The following is a 20,294-nucleotide window of genomic DNA, read 5'->3' as shown; positions in this document are numbered from 1 at the left end:
ACCTGATCTACTCTCATGTCTATACTGCACTGACAAAGAAATCTGGACGCCAGAAAAACCCAATGCATTCTTACAATGCATACGCTTTGCATTGTCACTTAGAAAATCTTGATTTACTGACAAAAAAAATTGTTATTCAAATGTATTTATTCACAAATGGCATGTCTTATAAAAATGAACAGTGGAAAGGATACATTTCCATGAATTGCACTGCATATACCTGCATATTACTGATGAGAAACACTATTGAACAAGTGGTATAAAATAAGTACATTTCAGTCATTGAGTCAAATGACCATTTAAATACCAGTGAACTTTTTTTTTTCAGGCCAGCGAATTAAAAATTAAGGATCGAGTTACGTCCTGAACCCAGAAATTTCTTTACATAATTAGGATTTGTCACACTGAGCACACAATTAGTTGTTGAAATTGCGTCCAGTCGGTGCTTTTCTCTGTTAAAATATCTCAGATATCGATCAAATTTAGAGCTTTTTCTCAGATTATCAGTCACAATTTAAGGCCAGTTATACAGTACATCCATTCTGGAAAAACTTACAGTCCATATTGAGCACAAAACAGTCAGAAAAATGAGATTTCTTTTTTTTTTTTTTTTTGCATATTTTGTGCCATCAACAAACTATCTCAGTAACAGGGAAAACATTTTAGAATCTCATATTCAGTAGTTCAGGAAAAAAAAAAAAAAAAGTTGAGCCACAGATAACATACTGCCTGAAACATTTACAGGAAATACTGAGCAGCCAAGTCAGCAGCCCTTCGTTTATCTGTGCTCTGCCCTGCCTCTTTAATTTCCAAATGGAAACAGCAACTGTTCTAGTGTAAAACTACAGAATATTCACACACACACACACAGACACATCTGCATGTTCTACAGACCTGCGCCAGTTTCCCCTGAAACACCTAGATACTAAGATCGTTGTTGAACGCACTTTAAACCATCTCTGTGAAATTAAACACGATCTTAACACTATGATGTTTTCAGCCAACTAAGCTACGGATTCAGCCTGCTTTTTTTTCCCCCCAAACATCATAATCCATAATCAGGTCTCGCTTCCTCTGTTCTGCCTTCCTTCTTTTTCCACATACACACACGCATGCATGAGACTACACACATGCATAACAACTTAAGAGTGATTAACATGATTGTTTCTGGACAGTACAAAACTATAGAAAAGCTAAAAACTGTGAGGCAATTTGACAGTTTGCCAACATCAGCCTGAACTTAGTGGTCATTTGAAAAATAGACTTCCATTCATTGCTTGAGTGAAGTTACGACAACATTCATTTTCACAACACTCTACCACATCCATCCCTCCTGGATTAAGAGGTTTGACACACATTACGAGTAGTCAGTAGTTTGACATCATTCACCGGTTAAAATGCTCTAGGAAATCTTAGTGCTTGTAACCTCATGATGCATCTTTGTGCTTGCGGGCCAATCAGATCGTTGCCGCTGTTCTTCATATGGCCTGGGCTGGCTTCGATTCACGCAGCGCATGCACACAGTCAAGTCCTCACTCCGTTCGCTGTGCTGTTACTAGGTGCTGTGGTGTTGCTGGGATTGACAACCTGATGAAGAGGCGTGTCCTGAACACGAGAGTACTCCCTGACCTCTTGCCTGGCCAGAAGGTGGTGCTGCTCTCCAGGGAGGAGGGGCCTGCGCAAAAGCCCCTCCCCTTCAGCCAGAGTTTCAGGCAGCGGTTGGCCAGTGGTCTCAGGCAGCAATGGAATGCAAATGATGCAGAGGAGAGTGCAGCATGTGAGGATGACATGGTGAAGGAAGAAGCCTTTCTGGTTGTGAAGTTCCATAAGTGGAGCAGTTAGCATGCCGAACCCTGCGCTAGCCAGGACCAAACCTACACCTCCACCCCTAACACACACACACACACACACACACACACACACGCAAGAGCAAGGTTATAATTAGGGCAGGAGCTTATTCACATTGCATACAAGCAACATGTCGAGAGACAGAACAATGATTTTCCAAAAATTTCCTATACATTTGTACATGTAGCTTTATTTCTCTCTATCTCTCTCACCCTGACACAGACAAAGTGCCGGGGTTACATGCTTTTCCACCACAAAAAGAACTTGATTTTGGCCACCAGCATCATTCAGTTGCAGAATAACTCACTAGAACTGGTGACCTTAATGTTTCACCATGACAGCAACTTGAGCAGCTTAAGATTTAAATTATTCAAGGGCAAATGTTTTGTTTTTTTAAATGAAAAAAAGTACCTCTATACTACAAAAATATACAAGCTAGTGTTTGCTCTATCGTCGGAGAGCGCAAGTTTAAATCCTGACAATGCGTGGCGCCAAGGGATCGAAATTGGCCACGATCTCACACTCTCTCACCCAGCAAAACTAGACAATCGTGGGCATCTGTGAGCTCATGTATGTGGAAGAGGGCAGATAGCACTTTCCTCCGAGTGTGTTCCGCAGCCCTGTGATGCAGCATGTGCAGCAGTTCAAAAGGATGCATTTGGTCGGCTTGAATTCTCAAATCTGCCTAGCTTAGAAGGTATTGATTAATTTTCTGTAACAGCAGCTCCGGCTCCAAGGGAAATCACAGTTTTATATTAACATGCACATTCTAATACTTATCGTTTCTATAGTAACCGTTAATTCACTTAATTCACAGGGACTTGTATGACGGACCTCCACATAAACTAAGCCTAATAATAAACAGATTAAAATAACATTAATATGGTGAAGGATTCTGTAATAAGAAAAGGAAGGAGTCTCCAGTTTCAGTGTTTTGTAACAGTCGTCAGGACTTCACATTAAATGTAACTATAAACAGATAAAAAAAAAGATGTAATTGTTGGCAAATTTCTATGGTTTAAGAAGAATTCCTTGCATGTGTCTGTAAGCCTGCAAGAAGATACAAACACGGCAATAAAGAGAATATACAGAATGAGAGAAACATGGGCAAAGATGAAAGGATGCAGAGGTAGAGAGAGCAGGAGATGGCTAGAGAGAGAGAGATAGAGAGAGAGAGATCCAGATAGAGATTTCACCTGATGACAGTAGGCGTGATCTCTGTGCAGTAGAAGATACTTAGAGTGCTGACGGCGTGAGACGAGAACATTCCAATGATGGAAAACGCCACAGAGAACCGCTGATTTAGCGTGTCCCTGAGAACTGATATTAAACAGGACATCTTGAAATATCTGTGCATGGATTAATTGAGGAAGCCTGTGTGTGTGTGTGTGTGTGTGTGTGTGTGTGTGTGTGTGTGTGTGTGTGTGTGTGTGTGTGTGATAATAATTGGTCTTACCTGCATTGTGCCGAAGACTGTACTTTCCGATTACTGTTATAAAAAAAGAGATACAAGCATTTAAAAACACAAGAATCTTGTCAATCATGAGAGAGAAAAGCAAGTCCTGTATGGAGCACCGACAAGCTCAGGAATATGAATCTAACCAAGCAAGACTTACAAAACAAATTCTGCCCTAAATATTAAATAAACCGATAGCTGAAGCCGAAGTTCTGCAAGCTGCATGTTAGTGCCATTTCACCAGCATTATAGTCTTTTAGCCATTCATTAACAAGGCTAATTATAACGACAAAATTAGGTCTCTAAAATAATAACAACTGTATTTGCAGCACCACACTTGTAACAACAACTATACAACTAAGACACACCTGTAGGACTTCACATATTCCAGTTTTTGTCCATAAATCCACAGTGACAGCTCAAAAAAATTTTCTTTATTTAATTGACCAATAGGCCTTTACATGAAGGTGAAGTTGTGTAGGATATCTAAGACTCTTTATAGCTGATTTTGCAATTCAATTTGCAATCCATGACTTTCAGGAAGGAAATTGTTCTCACCCATTTTTCGATCATGAATAGACCAAAAGATCCCCCCTCCCCCTATAATTTGGATGGGGCAGGAGCTGCCACTTTGCCTAGTAGTTACTGTGAAACCCAATTTTGAAATCTTCTGTTATTATGAATAATAACAGAAGGAGGTAGAGAAGGAAAAGATAACTATTTGCCTTTTGGATGAATAATCAGTGAATCATTTTGATTGCCGCTAATCCAAAACTTCTTGCATACAGTATCTACATACCGTATGTATGCACTAGCGCGTGTATGTACACTCACAGCTGAGCAGGCCGAGCTGCAGTAAGGAGGCCAGCGCTGTGATAATCATGAAGGTGAGGAGGCCGCCTCGTCTGCCGAATGCTGCCACCACTGGACAAAGCACCAAACACGAGGCCATGGCGATGCCTGCCAGAGCAAAATAGTGCAGGTGAGAGGTGCTGCCCTCCAAAACACTGCGTGCAAAACAGTGGTGGATACCATAGCCAGTCAGCCTGAGAGAGAGAGAGAGAGAGAGAGAGAGAGAGAGATGATTTAATAATCTTTAATATACATCATGAATTAGGGCCCTCCCCAAACCAATGACAATTTTGCCTCAGCACTATCTACATGATCTTTTTCAGGACCCTGATTAAATGAAAGTACTCTATTTTCCACATACATTTGCCATAAATCCCTCCTGCACATCAAGTATTTGATTAAATACAGGTAATTGGATATTTTCTGGATTTTATCAAACAGTTGCTCATTGATTATTTAAACATTTTATTGTACGAGTAAGGAATATCACACGACAAAAGTGCAAATTCCTCTCTCCTGAAGATTCCCGTGTCGAGAAACTTACTGTTACAAAGAGCTGAAGCTTGAGACTCCTTAAATAATAAATATGTCACCTAATAAAATTTTTATATGCTTTTCCTTGTTAAATCAAATCTGTTTATTATTAGCTTTAGATTATGTGGGGTATTCAAGATACAAGTCACTGTGAATGAACTGTTACCATAGAAACAGTAACATATCAGAACGAGTGCATTAATATAAACACATATAAGGCAGAACTAGTGGCTGAGCCGCGCTGTTATAAAGAGAATCACTGCACGCCTTCAGATTTGAGAATTCAACCTCACTGTGGTATAAACCTGATTAAAAAAATACAAATGTGTACAAACAGTTGAGCACGAAAAAAAAGTAAAAAAAAAAAAGTCAAAAAAAAAGTCAAAAAAAAAAAAAAAAGTCAAAAAAAAAAAAAAAAAAAAACTGTAGGCCACCTCTAATTTACAAATTACAAAAAGAAACAATCCAGACCATATGGCAAAATCAACTGAAAACTAAAAACCAAGAAGCTTCTGCTTCTTCATTTTGTCTGGAAATTTGTCCACAGCGGCAGTTTCAGCACCTGTAGTGCCGCCCACTGCACTTGCACCAAATACTTTTAAATCCTGTCACTAGATTCAAATTTCCTCCATTGCACTCATCTTTTTCCTCGTTCACCTGAATCTTCTTGTCTAAACCGTATGTGTGTGTTCTGTACAGTCAGCAATGAGGAGCTGGTTCAAAAGTAACGCAGTGCAAAAGAGGCGCTGAGCAAGCTGCAAAGCTTTAAATACGTGTCCAAGGCGAAATAAACAATAAGAAACTTATCCTGGGTTTTGATGCGTTCTCCAGGAGGGGTGCTACAGATTTAAGCTAACTCATAGCAATAACTACCAAAAAAAAAAAAATGTGTACAAACAAATAACCATATCACTGATAACACCAAAACTTTATCTTTTCCCTTTTCTTCTCTAGATGTTAATAAATCTCTCAGCACTTTTTTGATATAATTCAACACAATTGAATATTATATTTATTATATATTATTTGTTTATTTCTCATCGTTCTGCTTCAGTCTCGTGTATTATTATAATTATAAGAGTAACATCTGGAGCTGAAAGTGCAGCCTGTGCTTCTTTTAGCCATCATCTCCTCCCCAGGGACTGCGAGCCCTCCCCTGCCCATAGAAAGTCAACGTGGCATAAATACAGACAAACTACTAAATTAACTGATCAAAATTCAATATGATGTGATCGCCACACCTCCTGGGCCTGCTCGCTGGCCTTGGGTGATGTAATATTAACCAACATTAACCAATACATTTTAAGCATTTATAGGCCCTGAGTATGTAATGCTAGCTAACTGCTCTGTGACTGATAGCAATCTACTGAGAAATGCTGCAGTAATTTCAGCTAGAGGACAGCTGACATTGTGGCTGACTTGCGTTGAATTTTCAAGACAAAGTTTTCAAGAACAAAAGGAAATGAAAAAAGGAAATAACTAAAAAAGGAGAGACAGAAACCTAAACTCGAAGGATGGCTTGTTTACAAGTAACCGATGAGTCCTGCAATGTTATTTATAAATAGACTCGGTTACGATTGTTGGAAATGTATGTCATATGTTTGCTGCTATGAGTGTGAATTCTATCTGGTTTTAAATTTTGGCGATGTACATTTTTAGCTAACTGTTGAGCAGCATGAAGGTTCGCAGATGTTTGGTTTGGTACTATTGGCGTACTATTTAGTCATTTGGCAGGATGGATTCAGGACACAGCCATGATGAAAAACACACTTTTTTCCCCCTTCAGAAGATAACATCAGGTCCTAGGCCAACATTTTTGTAGGAGGCCCCCTGGCTCTGACCATCCCAGACACTTCCGTTTATCGTCTTATCAAACACACACACACACACACACACACACACACACACACGCAGATATACTCACGAGTTGACGCAGAGCACTACAGTGCTCTTCCACAGGTTTCGTGTGCTTCTCAGCTGTGTGATACAGGAGGTTCTGGGCTTCTGCTGCAGCTCACGCTCCAGCTCTGGACACAAGCATAATTCAGGGTGACTTTTATAATCATCCTTACAGGGTAAAATGTTCACTTTCCCAGAGATCTCTTCTCGTCTGTATGATATCTGTCCTCACCTGAGAGAATTCCATTAGGGTCAGTTGCAGTGTCCACCTTGTTACTTCGGGCGATAGAGTACATTTGCCTCTTTGCTCTGTTATAGTGCTGCGTGGCCAACAGCCAACGCAGAGACTCGGGAAAAACCCTATAAAGAAGGATGGTCAGAAAAATCTCATTTCTCATGATCCATGGTTTATTGTCCAAATGAAGTCTGTTACTATCTTGGCAGGAGCATATTTCAACAATTGCTTCCAGCAAGATGCAGACTGCTGAAATGTTTACGCACCCACATTTCCTCAAACCCTTCAAACCCGGTCCCAACTCCTCCTTAATTTCTATCAGTGTAAATTTTATCAAGCCCCACTTATACTACTGCATAAATTTCACCTGCTCCTAATGGCTTTTTACATTCTAATATTACTAGGCTAAGGCTAAGGGAAATGAACAATTCTATGATCATTATGCTAGAATAAAGTTTCTAATGTAGCATATAATGTTTGTGTTCTCCACAATAAAGCCAACATGTTTGAGTCATAAGATTTAGTGTTCTGTCCTCACATTAACTGTAAGTGATGGTCTGGATAAAGCCTTTGTTCATTCTAGAGGTCGTTAACCACGACGTGACTGTTACTTATAGCAGGAAAGTTGTACGACGGCTTTGTGCTGCACTTTGTTTTGCGCGGTTTCTTCAGTGTTTCAGCGTAACCTCTTTGTTCCTGAGTCTAAAAAGATGATTTGTCATCAGTGCATGCTAGGCTTGTGCAATATAACAATTTTATCCCCAATATGATATTACACTGCCATGATATCCAGTGATGTTTAGTCCGATGATACTGTACTTCTAGACCTGCCAAGCATTTCACTTTTCACGTAGGAGCTCATTTTCCTGTCTGTTTTAGTCAGTTCTGGATGAATACACTGTGTATTGTAGGGCAAAATCTAGATCGCACAAACCTAGTGCACACTATTTAATAGCAAAACTAGTTCTACCATCACCCAGATCATCCCCCCCTGTAAGTCAATAAGAAATAGGGTTTATTTTCGTTTTTCTTGCTCTTAAACCTTTCAGTCCTTCAGGCAACTGTGAATTAAAATAACTAATAGCTGAGACACAAAAGCTGCTTGTCCTGGGTGTCTGGCCTACTCACTGATTCATTAAATACTAGTCTCAGCAAAACATACTGTAAAGGTTATTTCTTAAATAGAAGCAAGAATTTGTGTCCTGTATCCACCTCATTCAGTAGAATCTGTTTGCTCTATTATAATTTAGGTATACACAGGTTGTTCATTCTGAATCTCAGTTCAGATTATTAATATATTATTAACCAACATGTAAATATGGTTAATACTAAAGTCCAGATGGGTTTATGCAAGTCAGTGCAGCTGAAAACTCATTCCAAACACCCACACGGGATGATAATATGCAAACATGTATCATTCAGCCATGTAGTAGGGATGAGCTTACCAAATGTAAGGAAGCATTAGGACGAATGGGACAATGATGAGGACCTGAAGAATCTGCCAATCACGGCACAGAGCTGCCAGACCCGGCATCAGCAGCTGCCCGCCCACCACCACCAGACTGGCAACCATCGTCATGGAGAAGCGCCAACCGGGCAAACACAGCTCAATCCCTAAGAGAGAGCACGGCAAGGTTACTGCAAACAAAAATATCCCACTTTACGTTTAAAGCTATTATATTTGATTTATATACTTAATTTTTAGCTGAGTGAACACAGTCTACTCAGGATTGTGTTACTTAGCAGTTTTTAATGCAGTCTAGTTTTTGTTTGAAATTCAATTTAAATGGACTTTTTTTATACAGATTTTTAGTTTTCGTGGATTTCTCATATTTAATATTTGACCTGTTTAAATGTTTGTGTTTTACAATAAGCCTGTGCTGAAGATTATTTTCTTTGTTGCTGAAGCGTCCTCTGGTAGTCATTGTGTCCCCAGGCTGTAAGTGATCTACTCCACAGAGAGCAGTCTCAACCTATTTATGGTAATAACCCCCTTTTCTGTGTATACCTGCGTCAAGCTCCTTGAATGCAGAGAGCCGAAGGGGGCAACAATATTACATGTTCAGCGGTACCGTAGTATTCAAAGTGTGTCTGTAACCACAAGTGTTTGTGTGTTTATAACTCATCAAATGTTGCTAAATTAATTCCTTAATTAATTCACTTATTATGAGAAGATCCTGTTATGAGCAGATATTAAACAAAGACATGTCAGTGTGGCCTTCTCCCATGCAGATTTGAATACTTATTACAACAAGATATTCAGTCATCAGTTCTCTTTCTATAATGGAGGGCTGCAATGCTAATGAACTTTTTCATGTTATCAAAATGTATAAGCAGCTAAACAGGCAATTAATCCTAGACAAGAGGCAGATGTTTAAATGCAGTTTGATTACGTTACCTTTTATAAATAATGAATACAGACAATCCCTCGGGCCATTAAGATTTTTTACTGTTTATGTTTTTATTGATTCTATTTCTGAAATTCTGATGATGTCGGTGGTTTTATTAGTTAATGGTCAGTACAATATCCAACTTTCAATTTAAATAAACAAGAGTCTTGTCTAATCGAATAAACTGCCTGCTGCTGTTAAATTAAAAAAGAAATGCAGATGGCTTAAATACACTGATTGTATTTAAAATTCCTGATATATTAAAAAAAAAAAACTTGGAATAAAAAAGCAAGTATGTAAATGAAATAAATGAATTTTAACCTAACTGTCACTGAGACATTACAATGAAATATTGATATAAAATAAACTAAAATAAAAATAAAGGCCCAGCTGTAATACAGAGCCAATAGCAGTGAAATTGTGAAATTAGTAAATGTAGAATTGACCATATACAGTATTTCAGAACAATAAGGAGAAGATGTTTGCAGCAGAGCACAACCCCGGCAGTATGAGAAGGTGTTTGAAGCAGATCATAAGCCTTAGTCTGGGTGTGAAGGAAGAAAAGTGAGAAAGAGAAACTTACTCAGCACATAGAGGGAGAGTCTGATCGCAGCGAGGCAAAAGCCCTGAAAGAAGCGCAGAGTACTAAACATGGCCATGTCCACAGAGAAGGCCACACACAAGCCAAACACGAGCACAGACAACACCGATACAAGCAGCACCGGAATACGACCTATCCTGAGAGGGAAAGAGATAGGTAAAGAGAAAGACAAATAGTTGTGTAACTAACACTTAAGTCAAATCTGTACATATTTACCTGCTACTTTCAAACGTTCACAATACATGCATCAGCCTACAGTGCAGTCCTTACATATCTGAACAGAGGAATCTTCATTGCTTTGAGACTGTCTTGCACTAAAGACTATGGAGTTAAAGTGCAAAAGGTCAGCTTTATTTTGAGGGTTAAACGGAGGATATTTGCATGTGTATTAGGCAACAATCCCATTCTGATTTACAAAATCTCTTAAATACTTGCTGATACACAATACTGGTGTCTTCTTTGTGACTGAGCCAGTTCTCTACAATCTTCTGCTGCCAAGTTATACTAAATTCAATGGACCACCAACTATTAATCAAATGAACACATTAAAACTGACATGTTCTGTAGCTAGATGATACACTATATGGCCATATGTTTGTGGACACCTGACCATCACACTCACGAAACCTGTGTGGGCAGTGAGGTCCATGAAGACATGGTTTGCCAAGGTTGGAGTGGAAGAACACACTCCAAAAGCCTTTCCAGAAAACTGGTGGTTATTTGAAGGTTATTTTAACAGCAAAAGAGGGACTAAATCTGGAACGAGATGCTCAACAACACATATGGGTGTGATGGTCAGGTGTCCACAAACATCTGGCTGTATACTGTACATGCCTGATATAAGATGTGTATTTTCAAATGCCCTGCTTTTGTTCAGGGGGCTTTTTGCATTCAGTTTTCATTTTAAATTCATGCTAATTGAGTTTAAGTTGGTCCACTGTTTTGAACATTTAAGACGTGCAAGGAGTTTTAAGACAGTTATTCAGATCTGAGAAGTTGTGTCTGTTCATTTACGAGAAAATGATCAAGTTTGCAGATCAACAGTACAGATTAGGAGTGTAACACAAGGCCGATATCTGTATCTGTTTATTGCTTCAAACATCCATATGCGTATCTGTATTTGGATTTAAATGCAGAGTGGCTGTGGCCTAACCATCCATCCATTTTCTGTACTGCTTATCCTACACAGGGTCAGGGGTCGGGGGGAACCTGGAGCCTATCCCAGAGACACCCTGGACGGGATGCCAACTCTTCGGAGGGCACATTCACACACACTCGCATTCACACACTACGGACAACATAGAGATGCCAATCAGCCTACAACACATCTTTGGCCTGGCGGAGGAAACACTTGAAGCACAGTGAAAATATGCAAACTCCACACACACACAGGGTGGAGGTGGGAATCAAGCCCCCAACCCTGGAGGTGCGAGGCAAGCGTACTAACACTAAGCCACCATGCCCCCCTGTGGCCTAATCCATTATTATGATTATTAATAAACATGAACTCTACCAATATTCATTCTGGAAAAATTAAAAAAAAAAAAAAAAAAAAAAAAAAAAAAAAAAAAACTCTAGGTAGGTAGAAATGCCAGTTCCTCAACCGCAGCTACATCACTCCAGTTCAAAATTGGTCTCAGTGCACAGGACTGTTTTTTTTTTTTAAATTCCGCTCACCCAGTTATTGTTCAGACCTGCTGGCAATATTTTGTTGGTATTTATTTGGTTATATTCCCCAAAAATCAAACAAACTAGTAGTGTCATTTAAACCCCTGCTACCCTGTTACTAACAATGAATGAATGAGAACAGTAAAGCAACATGAAGCTCTAGACACTCATATCATGATGTTAATGTCATATCTGACTGCTCACTCTCGCCGCACCTAAAACTAAAAACCTCCTGTCCAAGAGGCAAAAAAGAAACAAACAATCATAAAATAGTGCACCTTCCTTTCATATCTGTGTTTAGATCACATTATCTGGTCTTTCCAAACAGCGGATCCGAATTTTTTTTCCATCACTAGTACAGAGAATTGCAAAGTTCATTGCCAGCCACCGTGTCAACCTGTTTCACAGACGGCATGGTGCGCAAATGAGTAAAGGAGTAATCTTTTCATTTCCTCGGCCTTTCTGCTTTCCATCAGACAAATAAAAAGTGCAACAGTAGTTCTTTTTATTGTAGAACATCTCTCTTTATTGCTCAAACACTAGCATGGCAGAATCACAGTGGGAAGTGCAGCAACTCTCAATACTTATGGGTGGAGCTTGAAATAGTTCAGACTCCTGATCAAATGTAATCGGCACAGAACCATCATGAGTCACTGCTGACGTAAGATAAACATGCGAACAAAAAGAAATTGCTTTTCAGCACTAGCACACTAACCAGTGTAAAGACACTATGAGTCTATGCTCTTTTTACTCTAATAAACCTCATTATTATCTCAAATAGCTATTATATAAAGCAGGCTTTTTCCCACAAACAGCCCAAAAAAAGAACTTCTTTCCTGACTTTTCTGTAATAGTCTCTAAGATGTAATTAATTTGAGCTTTACATGCATATAGGTGAGCAGTTGAAGGCTGTGAGCCTGGTCTAGGCCACCATCTGTTAACTAGCATAACACTTTCCTTATTTCTGAATGTAGAAGAATCCAAAACGAAATATAAAATGCACTTTTAATGTCTAGCATTGTAGCACCTCTATTGTAAGGTTTCTCAACAACATTTTCTACCACACAGGAACTAATTAAGCCCTTAGGCAGGGTGTGTTGGGAGCAAAGAAATCAATAGAAAGAACTGCATTTGGCAGTGGATCTCTAACAGTCAGTTGCACCAACAGAGCTTACTCCTGGTCGTATGTTGGTCGACTAAATTTATTAACCCTTGTACCAACTGGACGCAGATTTTTACTCCGTGTAGCTGAGAGCATGTGTAGAAAGTCACATTCTGGAACCGTTCTTTACTAATCACTTTAAACATTTACAAATCTATCACTGTGATATGTCTGTTATATTCACACCAGGCAGGACTTTAGACAGGAGAGGGGCCTTAACAACCAGAGTAACATTTCAATTGTTATTTTTATAAAGAGATCCATTTTTTAAGCCGAGATATCTTTGTCTCTCCCTGCTCAAAATGTATTTACGATAGTTCTAGTTTTTGCTTACATTAGCCTATATTCTCCTTCTGGCTCTATACGTCCAAAGATGTTATTTTATAATTCATCTTTCAGAAAAGTTGTTACATTTCTTCCATTGCTAATAGCAGCTATGAACTAGCCAGGAGTAAAGGGGGAGATCGCGAAGCCAATGGGCTGCAGTCGTTATTCTTACACATGCTTTCATGTGAATGGACACAACTGAGCACCTAGTTGTAAGGTCTAGGTGTAAGGGAAGGTCAAATGTAATTACGGTCCAATCCGAGTGGCTTACTGGCTTCAAATACATTTTTAGCATGTCAAAAATATTCAGCCACCAATCAAGAAGTGGCTGTGTGTTTATTCTTCTGAACATGTTCTCCTGATACAGGAACCCCTTCAGAACTTTTGCAATGTACACTTCTCCTAATTTGTTTGGTTTTGGTTCATTAGACATTAAGTCTTCTCTAAAAAGGTCTTAGAGATGACCTACAGTCCTACAGTACAACCTACAACTTACAGTACATAGCAGTTAATATTTCCTTACATGAGTGGAACTGAAAAATGACCTTTTCTGGGAGTCCCTGTTCACACCTGGCATTAACATCATTAACATCCTGGGTGATCTGGTTGAAAGCGGAGGTGTGAAAGGAGTCCAGCATGGCTCACGATGCGTCTCCGAGACAATCAGTCAAACCACCAGTCAAAAGTGTCTCGATACATCGTGGACAGCAACGAAGGACCGCCTACTGGGTCACTGCCCTAGCCTGAAGATACATAATCATTGCGAGAACTCACTGAGTTCTCCATCAGTGCCAATGTTATAACAGCAGAGACAAAAGCAGTTGTTTTTTTTTCTTTTTTTTTCTTTTCATAGTTTCTTTCATCATCTCATCTCACATTCATTGATAAGTTTCGTTAGCAGACCATTCAATCGAAATATTTTAAACAAAGTATACAGGTACACTACGTTTATGGCCAAAAGTTTGTGGACACCTGAAAATCACACCCATATATGAGCTTTCCCCAAACTGTTGCCACAAAGTTGGAAGTGCACAATTGTATAGAATGTCTTGTATGCTGTAGCATTACAGTTTCCCCTCCAATGGAACTAAAGGGTCCAAACCTGATCCAGCATGACAATGCACCTGTGTGTAAAGCAAGCTCAATGAAGACATGGTTTGCCAAGGTTGGAGTGGAAGAACTTGAGAGTCCTAACCTCAACCCCACTGAACACTTCTGGGATGAGTTGCAATGCAGATGGCAGGCCAGGCCTCCTCACTCAACATCAGTACCAGACTTCACTAATGCTCTCATGGGTGAATGAGCAAATCCCTACAGCCACGCTCCAAAACCTAGTGGAAAGCCTTCCCAGAAGAGTGGAACTTATTATAACAGCAAAAGGGGAATAAATCTGGAATGGGATGTTGAACAATGACATATGAGTGTGATGGTCAGGTGTCCACAAACTTCTGGCCGTAGAGTCTACATGAGATAGGACTCGCAGGACATTTCCTCCTGAAAACAAATGCAGCAGAAGACTGCCGTAATAAATGAGTGAAACAGGTGTAAACGGCTATCTGATTCTGCTGTCCGTTTGTGACCAGGTCAATCGAGATGTTCATACCAGGTGTAAACAGAGACTTGGAAAGGACAGGCAAAGTGTGAGCATGAGAAGGATGATTGTACTTATAAGAGGAGTGCACTGAAGCCAAAGATTCTGACATACAGGAAGTAGCTAATGGCAATGACGCACAAAGTGTTGCCCATGAAACATGCCAGCAACTAGTTTATTCATTATCTGGTTTAAAAAAACAGCTGCAAGTATTGTGTCATGACCAGCTGTGGGTAGAAAGCAAATCGAAAGCATATCCTTGCTCTATCTCTTTGGTCGAAGGGTGGAAATTAGCTTTTAGTAGTGGAAGTTGCAGAAATATTTGAAATAAATTGTTGTGGGAATGTGAATAGGGAAAGCTTTTCCCACATGGCAAACTCAAAAAGTCTGTCTTTATGAAGTGCAGCAGGTGGCACATTTGTTTTGCTTGGTACTGGCGATGCAGCGTGCAGGCAACATCATAGCCAGGGTTCTCCTGCTCATGCAAGGAATACGCTATGGACTGCAACATATTGCTCCTTCAGCAGTATCTGCAAACTCAGTGGGCCAAACTTAAAACACAACTGAAGAAAAAACAAACTTTGTTACCTTTTGTTTCGCATGAAATAACACTAATGTAATGACAAACAGTTGGTCAAGAAACAACTGAGCAGCCAGCAGTACAAAATGGAGAACTTCGTATAGAAAGGTTGCACTTTATCTTCATAGTCAATATGATGTGCTACAGTACAATACACAGCAACAACAATCGACTTATGACATACACTGTAATTTCTGCACTCTGCTGCACTGTATGTGCCTCAGCACATGAAGGACTTATGAAGGATCCATAGCAATCTACCAATTCGTTGAATCAAAAGTTAGAGCAGGAAAAAATTTACAAGGATTGAGAACCTTTGAGAAAGTTAATGCGCTGAGTAGCTTACCAGTCCGCCATAGCGCCCATCAGCAGGTAACCAAATATGGAGCCCACCAGCAATGAGAACTTGGCGATGTGGACCTTCCACTCCTCATCACACACCAGCTGCCACTGTGGAGAAATCACACATCCATGACAAAGCAGTCATACCACTGTGCTGTCCAAGAAGATCTTGCCTTATATGCAGTTTTACCACAGTGCTTGATTCTGATTGGTCAGAAGGACCAATGTGCTCATTCTAATATGTTATCATTTCAATAGTAACAACTTACACCGAGACTTATTTCAGACGTTCCACATAAACAGAATTTTAAAATGTGTGTAATTGTATTGTGACATTGTATTTTCTGTGAGGAGACACTTATTCAGCATTTTTTAAAGGAGCCTCCACTTTCAAAACTCTGTCAGTGATAGTCAGAAGTGAAGCTGTTCGTTTAAGTTTTCCGAAATTCTTCAGGATGAAGCGCTTAGAGGTTTCACTGTAACATGATAAGCTGCATTTCTTTTCACGAGAGAGAGAGAAAACAGAGAAAACTGAGGGAATGATGGTTTACAGCGTAAGTGATAATGGGAATTAGTTTATTTTTTCTTGTTCTAATATGTTATTCTCTGGTATAAGAGGAATAAAACACTTCTCGACATGCTGTTATTGGAAAATAATCAGCTTTTGGGTGATCACAGTAACTCTGTTTTGGGTCAAGCTGCATCACACCACCCTGTATTCAATTACTGACGTAATGCTGCAATCCTCTTTACTCATACTGAACAAGCCTCAAAGTCTGGCATAACTGTACAACAGACGTGTAATCAGTAATCTTCCAGTGACTACAACAGTGTCTTAAGGCAAATGTGTATCAATTTAAGTTGTGCAGTTTGCACAGTGCTTAAAGGTGCATTAGGTAAGTTTAATCTTTTTTCCAAGATTAGGTTATTTAATCAAAATTTGATTATTGCACTAGTAGTGCTAGTCACTAGTAGACTACTTTAACTAGTAGCTTCTACTTTCACCTTGTTACTTAAGAACTTCTAAGCTTCTACTTTGTTACTTATGAGCAACATTAGCCTCATAGCTCCAGTACACAGTTAAAGAAGCAAACACGTATTGGTGATACAAATAATCACCAATAACAAGTCATCTCTGACAGAGTTTATCGTTTATCCTGCAACGATCACGTGTGTTTTTCTCCAAACATGCTGCGTCTGTGAGACTCTGTGAGACAACAACCCTCTCGTGTGAGACATCCTAATCTTAACCAACTGACTGTTACCAACTGCTGGAAAAACATAACATGTAGATATACTGCTGGGTTTGCCTGTCACAGAGGAGTTATCTACTCCAGACTTGGCTGGCGGAACACCCCAGGCCACCTTATCAGACCCAGCATGCACCTGCTGAGTTAACCAGCCTGAGGCAGCTGGTCTTTACTTCTCAGATGAGTACAAATTCGAGGTACCTACTACAGCCCTGGTTGGTAAAGACCTGTGCAAAACGTCATCCTGGTGAAACCAGGTCAGATTTACAAGGACACTACAGTAAAAATAAATAAATAAATAATTTGCAGCACGCCTTCAATGTAACCACTTGTTCACTGGCAGATTAGTTAAATGAGGTGAGGTAAAATGTGGGACATGAGAAACACTGATGCATGACCAAGAGGCAGACATGCAAAAGCTTCTCAAGGACATCTTTGCCGGTATTTTTTTCCCTACCCACCTTAGTGACCACGTTCTGCTGCAGTCCCAGCTGGAGCTCAAACCTCGGTTCGGCGCATTTGCACCGCGCGCTGCTGCTGCTGCTGCTCTCAGCGCGCGTCGCGTTACCGAACAGACCCGGCGGCAAGGGGCTCGCGCTCACGCCGCTCCCGTTTCTTGCAGGATCGCTCGGGTGGGCGCACGTGCTCTCGGGCTGCGCGAGGAGAAAATAATCCGAGAACTGACCGAAAGCGATGAGCAGCGCAGGGAGCCACGTCAGAGCCACAAGACGCTTCTGGAAGCGACCGAAGCCCCCGAGGAACGGCAGCACCGCGGTGTCCACCTGAGAGAGCAGCTTCGGGCTGTGAGGCTCCGGTGCTCGCGATACACCGCCGTTTTCGGGCAGCTGGTCCAATCCGTGCAAGCGAAGAGAGGCCATAACGGTTTCTCCGCGTCCTCACATCCACTCTGTGGACGCTCTTTGTCTGAGATCCAGTACGCCGACACGCAAGCACTAAAACCGGCTGCAGACAAGATCCCAAACCCAGACTAAATCCAGTGCAAGCTAGAAACCAGTTTGCTTTGATAGTCTGATTGTGGCAGATACGGCCGTGTTGTCATCCGCGTGAATCGAGCATTTCGGGTGATCGACTTGCCCTCCGTCGCCGTTGTGGATCCTCCAGGTGATCATGCCATCGCGCGGCTGGGCACGCTGGACGCCGAACCCTTACACAAGCACAGCATGTGTTGGTAAACCTGGAGTCCCCGAGGTCCACAGGTAACATACCTGTTTATGCGCAGATCTCGGGCAGGCGTGGCTCCGCTACCCATCCCTGAACTGTCGATTTTTTTAATTAGTATTATTATTATTATTATTACATCGTGCCTCGGTGTTCGGTGCGCGTCAGTAGATCTCGGTGTTCACGCTGGGAAATGCAGCTTCACGCGGCGGTCACTCAGTCAGGATGGGTGTTTGGTTGCACGCGTGGTACCAGGCTACGCGACCATTTTTCGCCGGCGATGAATTCTTCACACATAGTCGGTCAGCGCGCGCGCACGCTCGCAGCATCCAAATGAAACGCCTTTCTCCACAGTCTCGCCGCGCCCTCTGATTGGCTGAGACACTCATGGCGATCTACCCGCGGCCTGCGATTGGATCGAGGAGCAACAAAGAACCTTTGTGCACCCGCTCCCCCGCGCTCCCATTGTAAACACGGCGCTGCGCCGAAAGAAGTTAGATGCCGAAAATGTCCGTGCAACCTTCCCTGCTCAGATCATTTTACACATCAGATGAAGGTGATAAGCTGTAGCAGGTGTATTTCAATTCATTAACATAGACTAGTTATTTCAATCATTTGCAATATGGCACCCATTTCCCCTGCATCAGTGGTAGAGGGGGATCTTTCAGGGAATAGGCCAGACCCACAAATGTCTTACTGCTACTTCACCAGTCTGCCTGTATGGTTTGGGGTCTGTGAATATGCACCTCCTTATAGCAGGTTTCAGTTAAAGGTGCAGTAGCTGTTTTTTTTATTATTATTATTATTTATTTTTTGTACAAATAACCTGGAAAATATGTAGAACATGATAAAAATAATAATAATGGTTAAACCCTGACTTCAGGACAAAAGTATTATGTGTCTGAGCTAACCCGTTTGGAAGACTGACCTCCGGTCCAGAACGCTTGTTGGTGTTTGGATGGGCCTCCAGTCAGTTCTTTTATAGGGAGACTTTCTTCTCTACAGGCAACAGTAGATCCTGGGGGCGGAGGTTTGAACTTGGAGGGGGTGTGTGTTGGAATGAAGGAATTTTTTAACAAATCATTCAAATGTCTAAGCCACCTACTTAAAGGTACATTAGGTGAGATTAGCCTTTTTTTCAAGATTAATTCTCTAATGGTTAGGTAGGTTCGACATTTAAACAATTCCAGCCCATGTTCATGAAGTTCCGCCCCCAGGATCTACATATATGGTGGCCCGTAGAGTGTCAATAAAATGACTGATATGAGACGCATCCAAACACAATCAAGCTTTCCGGACCAGAAGTCCATTCTCCAAACAGGTTTTCTCAGCGACTTTTACACTTTTGATAAAACTACAACTTAATCTGTTGTTTTTTTGTTTTTGTGTTTTTTTAATCATGTTGAAGATATCTTCCAGGTTATTTGTACACATACGAAATAAAAAAAAAATCAGCTATTGCACCTTTAACCATTAGAGAGCTAATCTTGGGGGGAAAAAATGGACTAATCTTACGTAATGTGCCTTTAACTTACACCCTTGCACAGTTTGCACATACTGCACATGCACACCCATACTTCGGCACATAGACCTTAAACAGTTTGAACAGTCTTGCACTACTCCTAGTTGCACCTTACAGGATATTCAGTTGTATTGTTGTGTCTTGGATTCCACTCATTTCAATGGATTCACATTCACTACCACTTTGCACTTTTGTTCACTGCACTACATTATTGCATGTCTCCGGACTCATTCACACACATCATGCCGTTTGTTTTTCATGTCTTATACTTCACTTGGATTGTTGAAACCATGCCATTTGCTCGTGTCATGTTTCACTTTACTGCTCTCCTAACCTCATTGTCTCTTTTGCACTTCATAGTTAATGCTATTTGCTGGTTTGAAGTTATGATGAAATTCTGGTCTGCATTTCATTGGCTTTGTACCTGTACTCTGCTCAATGACAATAAAATTGACTCTAATCTAATCTAATCTAATCTAATCTAATCTAATCTAATCTAATAGCTCTGAAACCTAAACACAGGCAAAGGGACATCTGACTGAGAAAAAGGGAGAAATTCACTCACATGTTAACACACACTATGTATAATGGATGAAGTAAAAGAAGAATAGTACACAAAGTTTCCAGAGAAACATAACATTTAGGACAAATGCCATTCATCATCTGTGCAAGCAAAGTGACAATATTCAGACAATAAAGCCTATCAAACCAAACTGGCTATATATACATTTACTTTAATAGGAACACCATACACCTGCACATTCATACAATTAGCCAATCAAGTGGCAGCAGGGCAATGAAATAAAATAATAATAAATCATGCAGATGCAGGTCAAGAACTTTAGCTAATGTTCAAAT

At 40.6% G+C, this 20,294-nt stretch overlaps 1 protein-coding gene and 1 long non-coding RNA gene across 2 annotated transcripts; one reads left to right on the top strand and one right to left on the bottom strand.

Annotated features, from left to right (window-relative positions):
• Window positions 1–129: 129 nt before the first annotated feature.
• On the bottom strand, window positions 130–18,819 carry LOC113528738 (solute carrier family 22 member 23). The gene is made up of 10 exons (XM_026917421.3): window positions 17,197–18,819; window positions 15,490–15,593; window positions 9,798–9,952; window positions 8,270–8,438; window positions 6,822–6,949; window positions 6,615–6,717; window positions 4,139–4,350; window positions 3,305–3,337; window positions 3,045–3,168; window positions 130–1,888 (listed from the first exon to the last, which is right to left on the bottom strand). Exons 1-10 carry the CDS (start codon window positions 17,611–17,613, stop codon window positions 1,525–1,527), a joined length of 1,809 nt encoding a protein of 602 aa, XP_026773222.3. The 5' UTR covers window positions 17,614–18,819; the 3' UTR covers window positions 130–1,524.
• LOC128317895 (uncharacterized) lies at window positions 8,318–11,338 on the top strand. Its single transcript, XR_008301316.1, has 3 exons — window positions 8,318–8,458; window positions 8,733–8,806; window positions 11,005–11,338. It is a non-coding gene; the product is annotated as an uncharacterized LOC128317895 (long non-coding RNA).
• Window positions 18,820–20,294: the final 1,475 nt, after the last annotated feature.

Source organism: Pangasianodon hypophthalmus, chromosome 30, assembly GCF_027358585.1.
Source record: "Pangasianodon hypophthalmus isolate fPanHyp1 chromosome 30, fPanHyp1.pri, whole genome shotgun sequence".
In the NCBI taxonomy this organism is placed as follows: domain Eukaryota; kingdom Metazoa; phylum Chordata; class Actinopteri; order Siluriformes; family Pangasiidae; genus Pangasianodon; species Pangasianodon hypophthalmus.
Note: the sequence above shows the minus strand (reverse complement) of the source record. Positions and strands in the feature narration are given on the sequence as shown.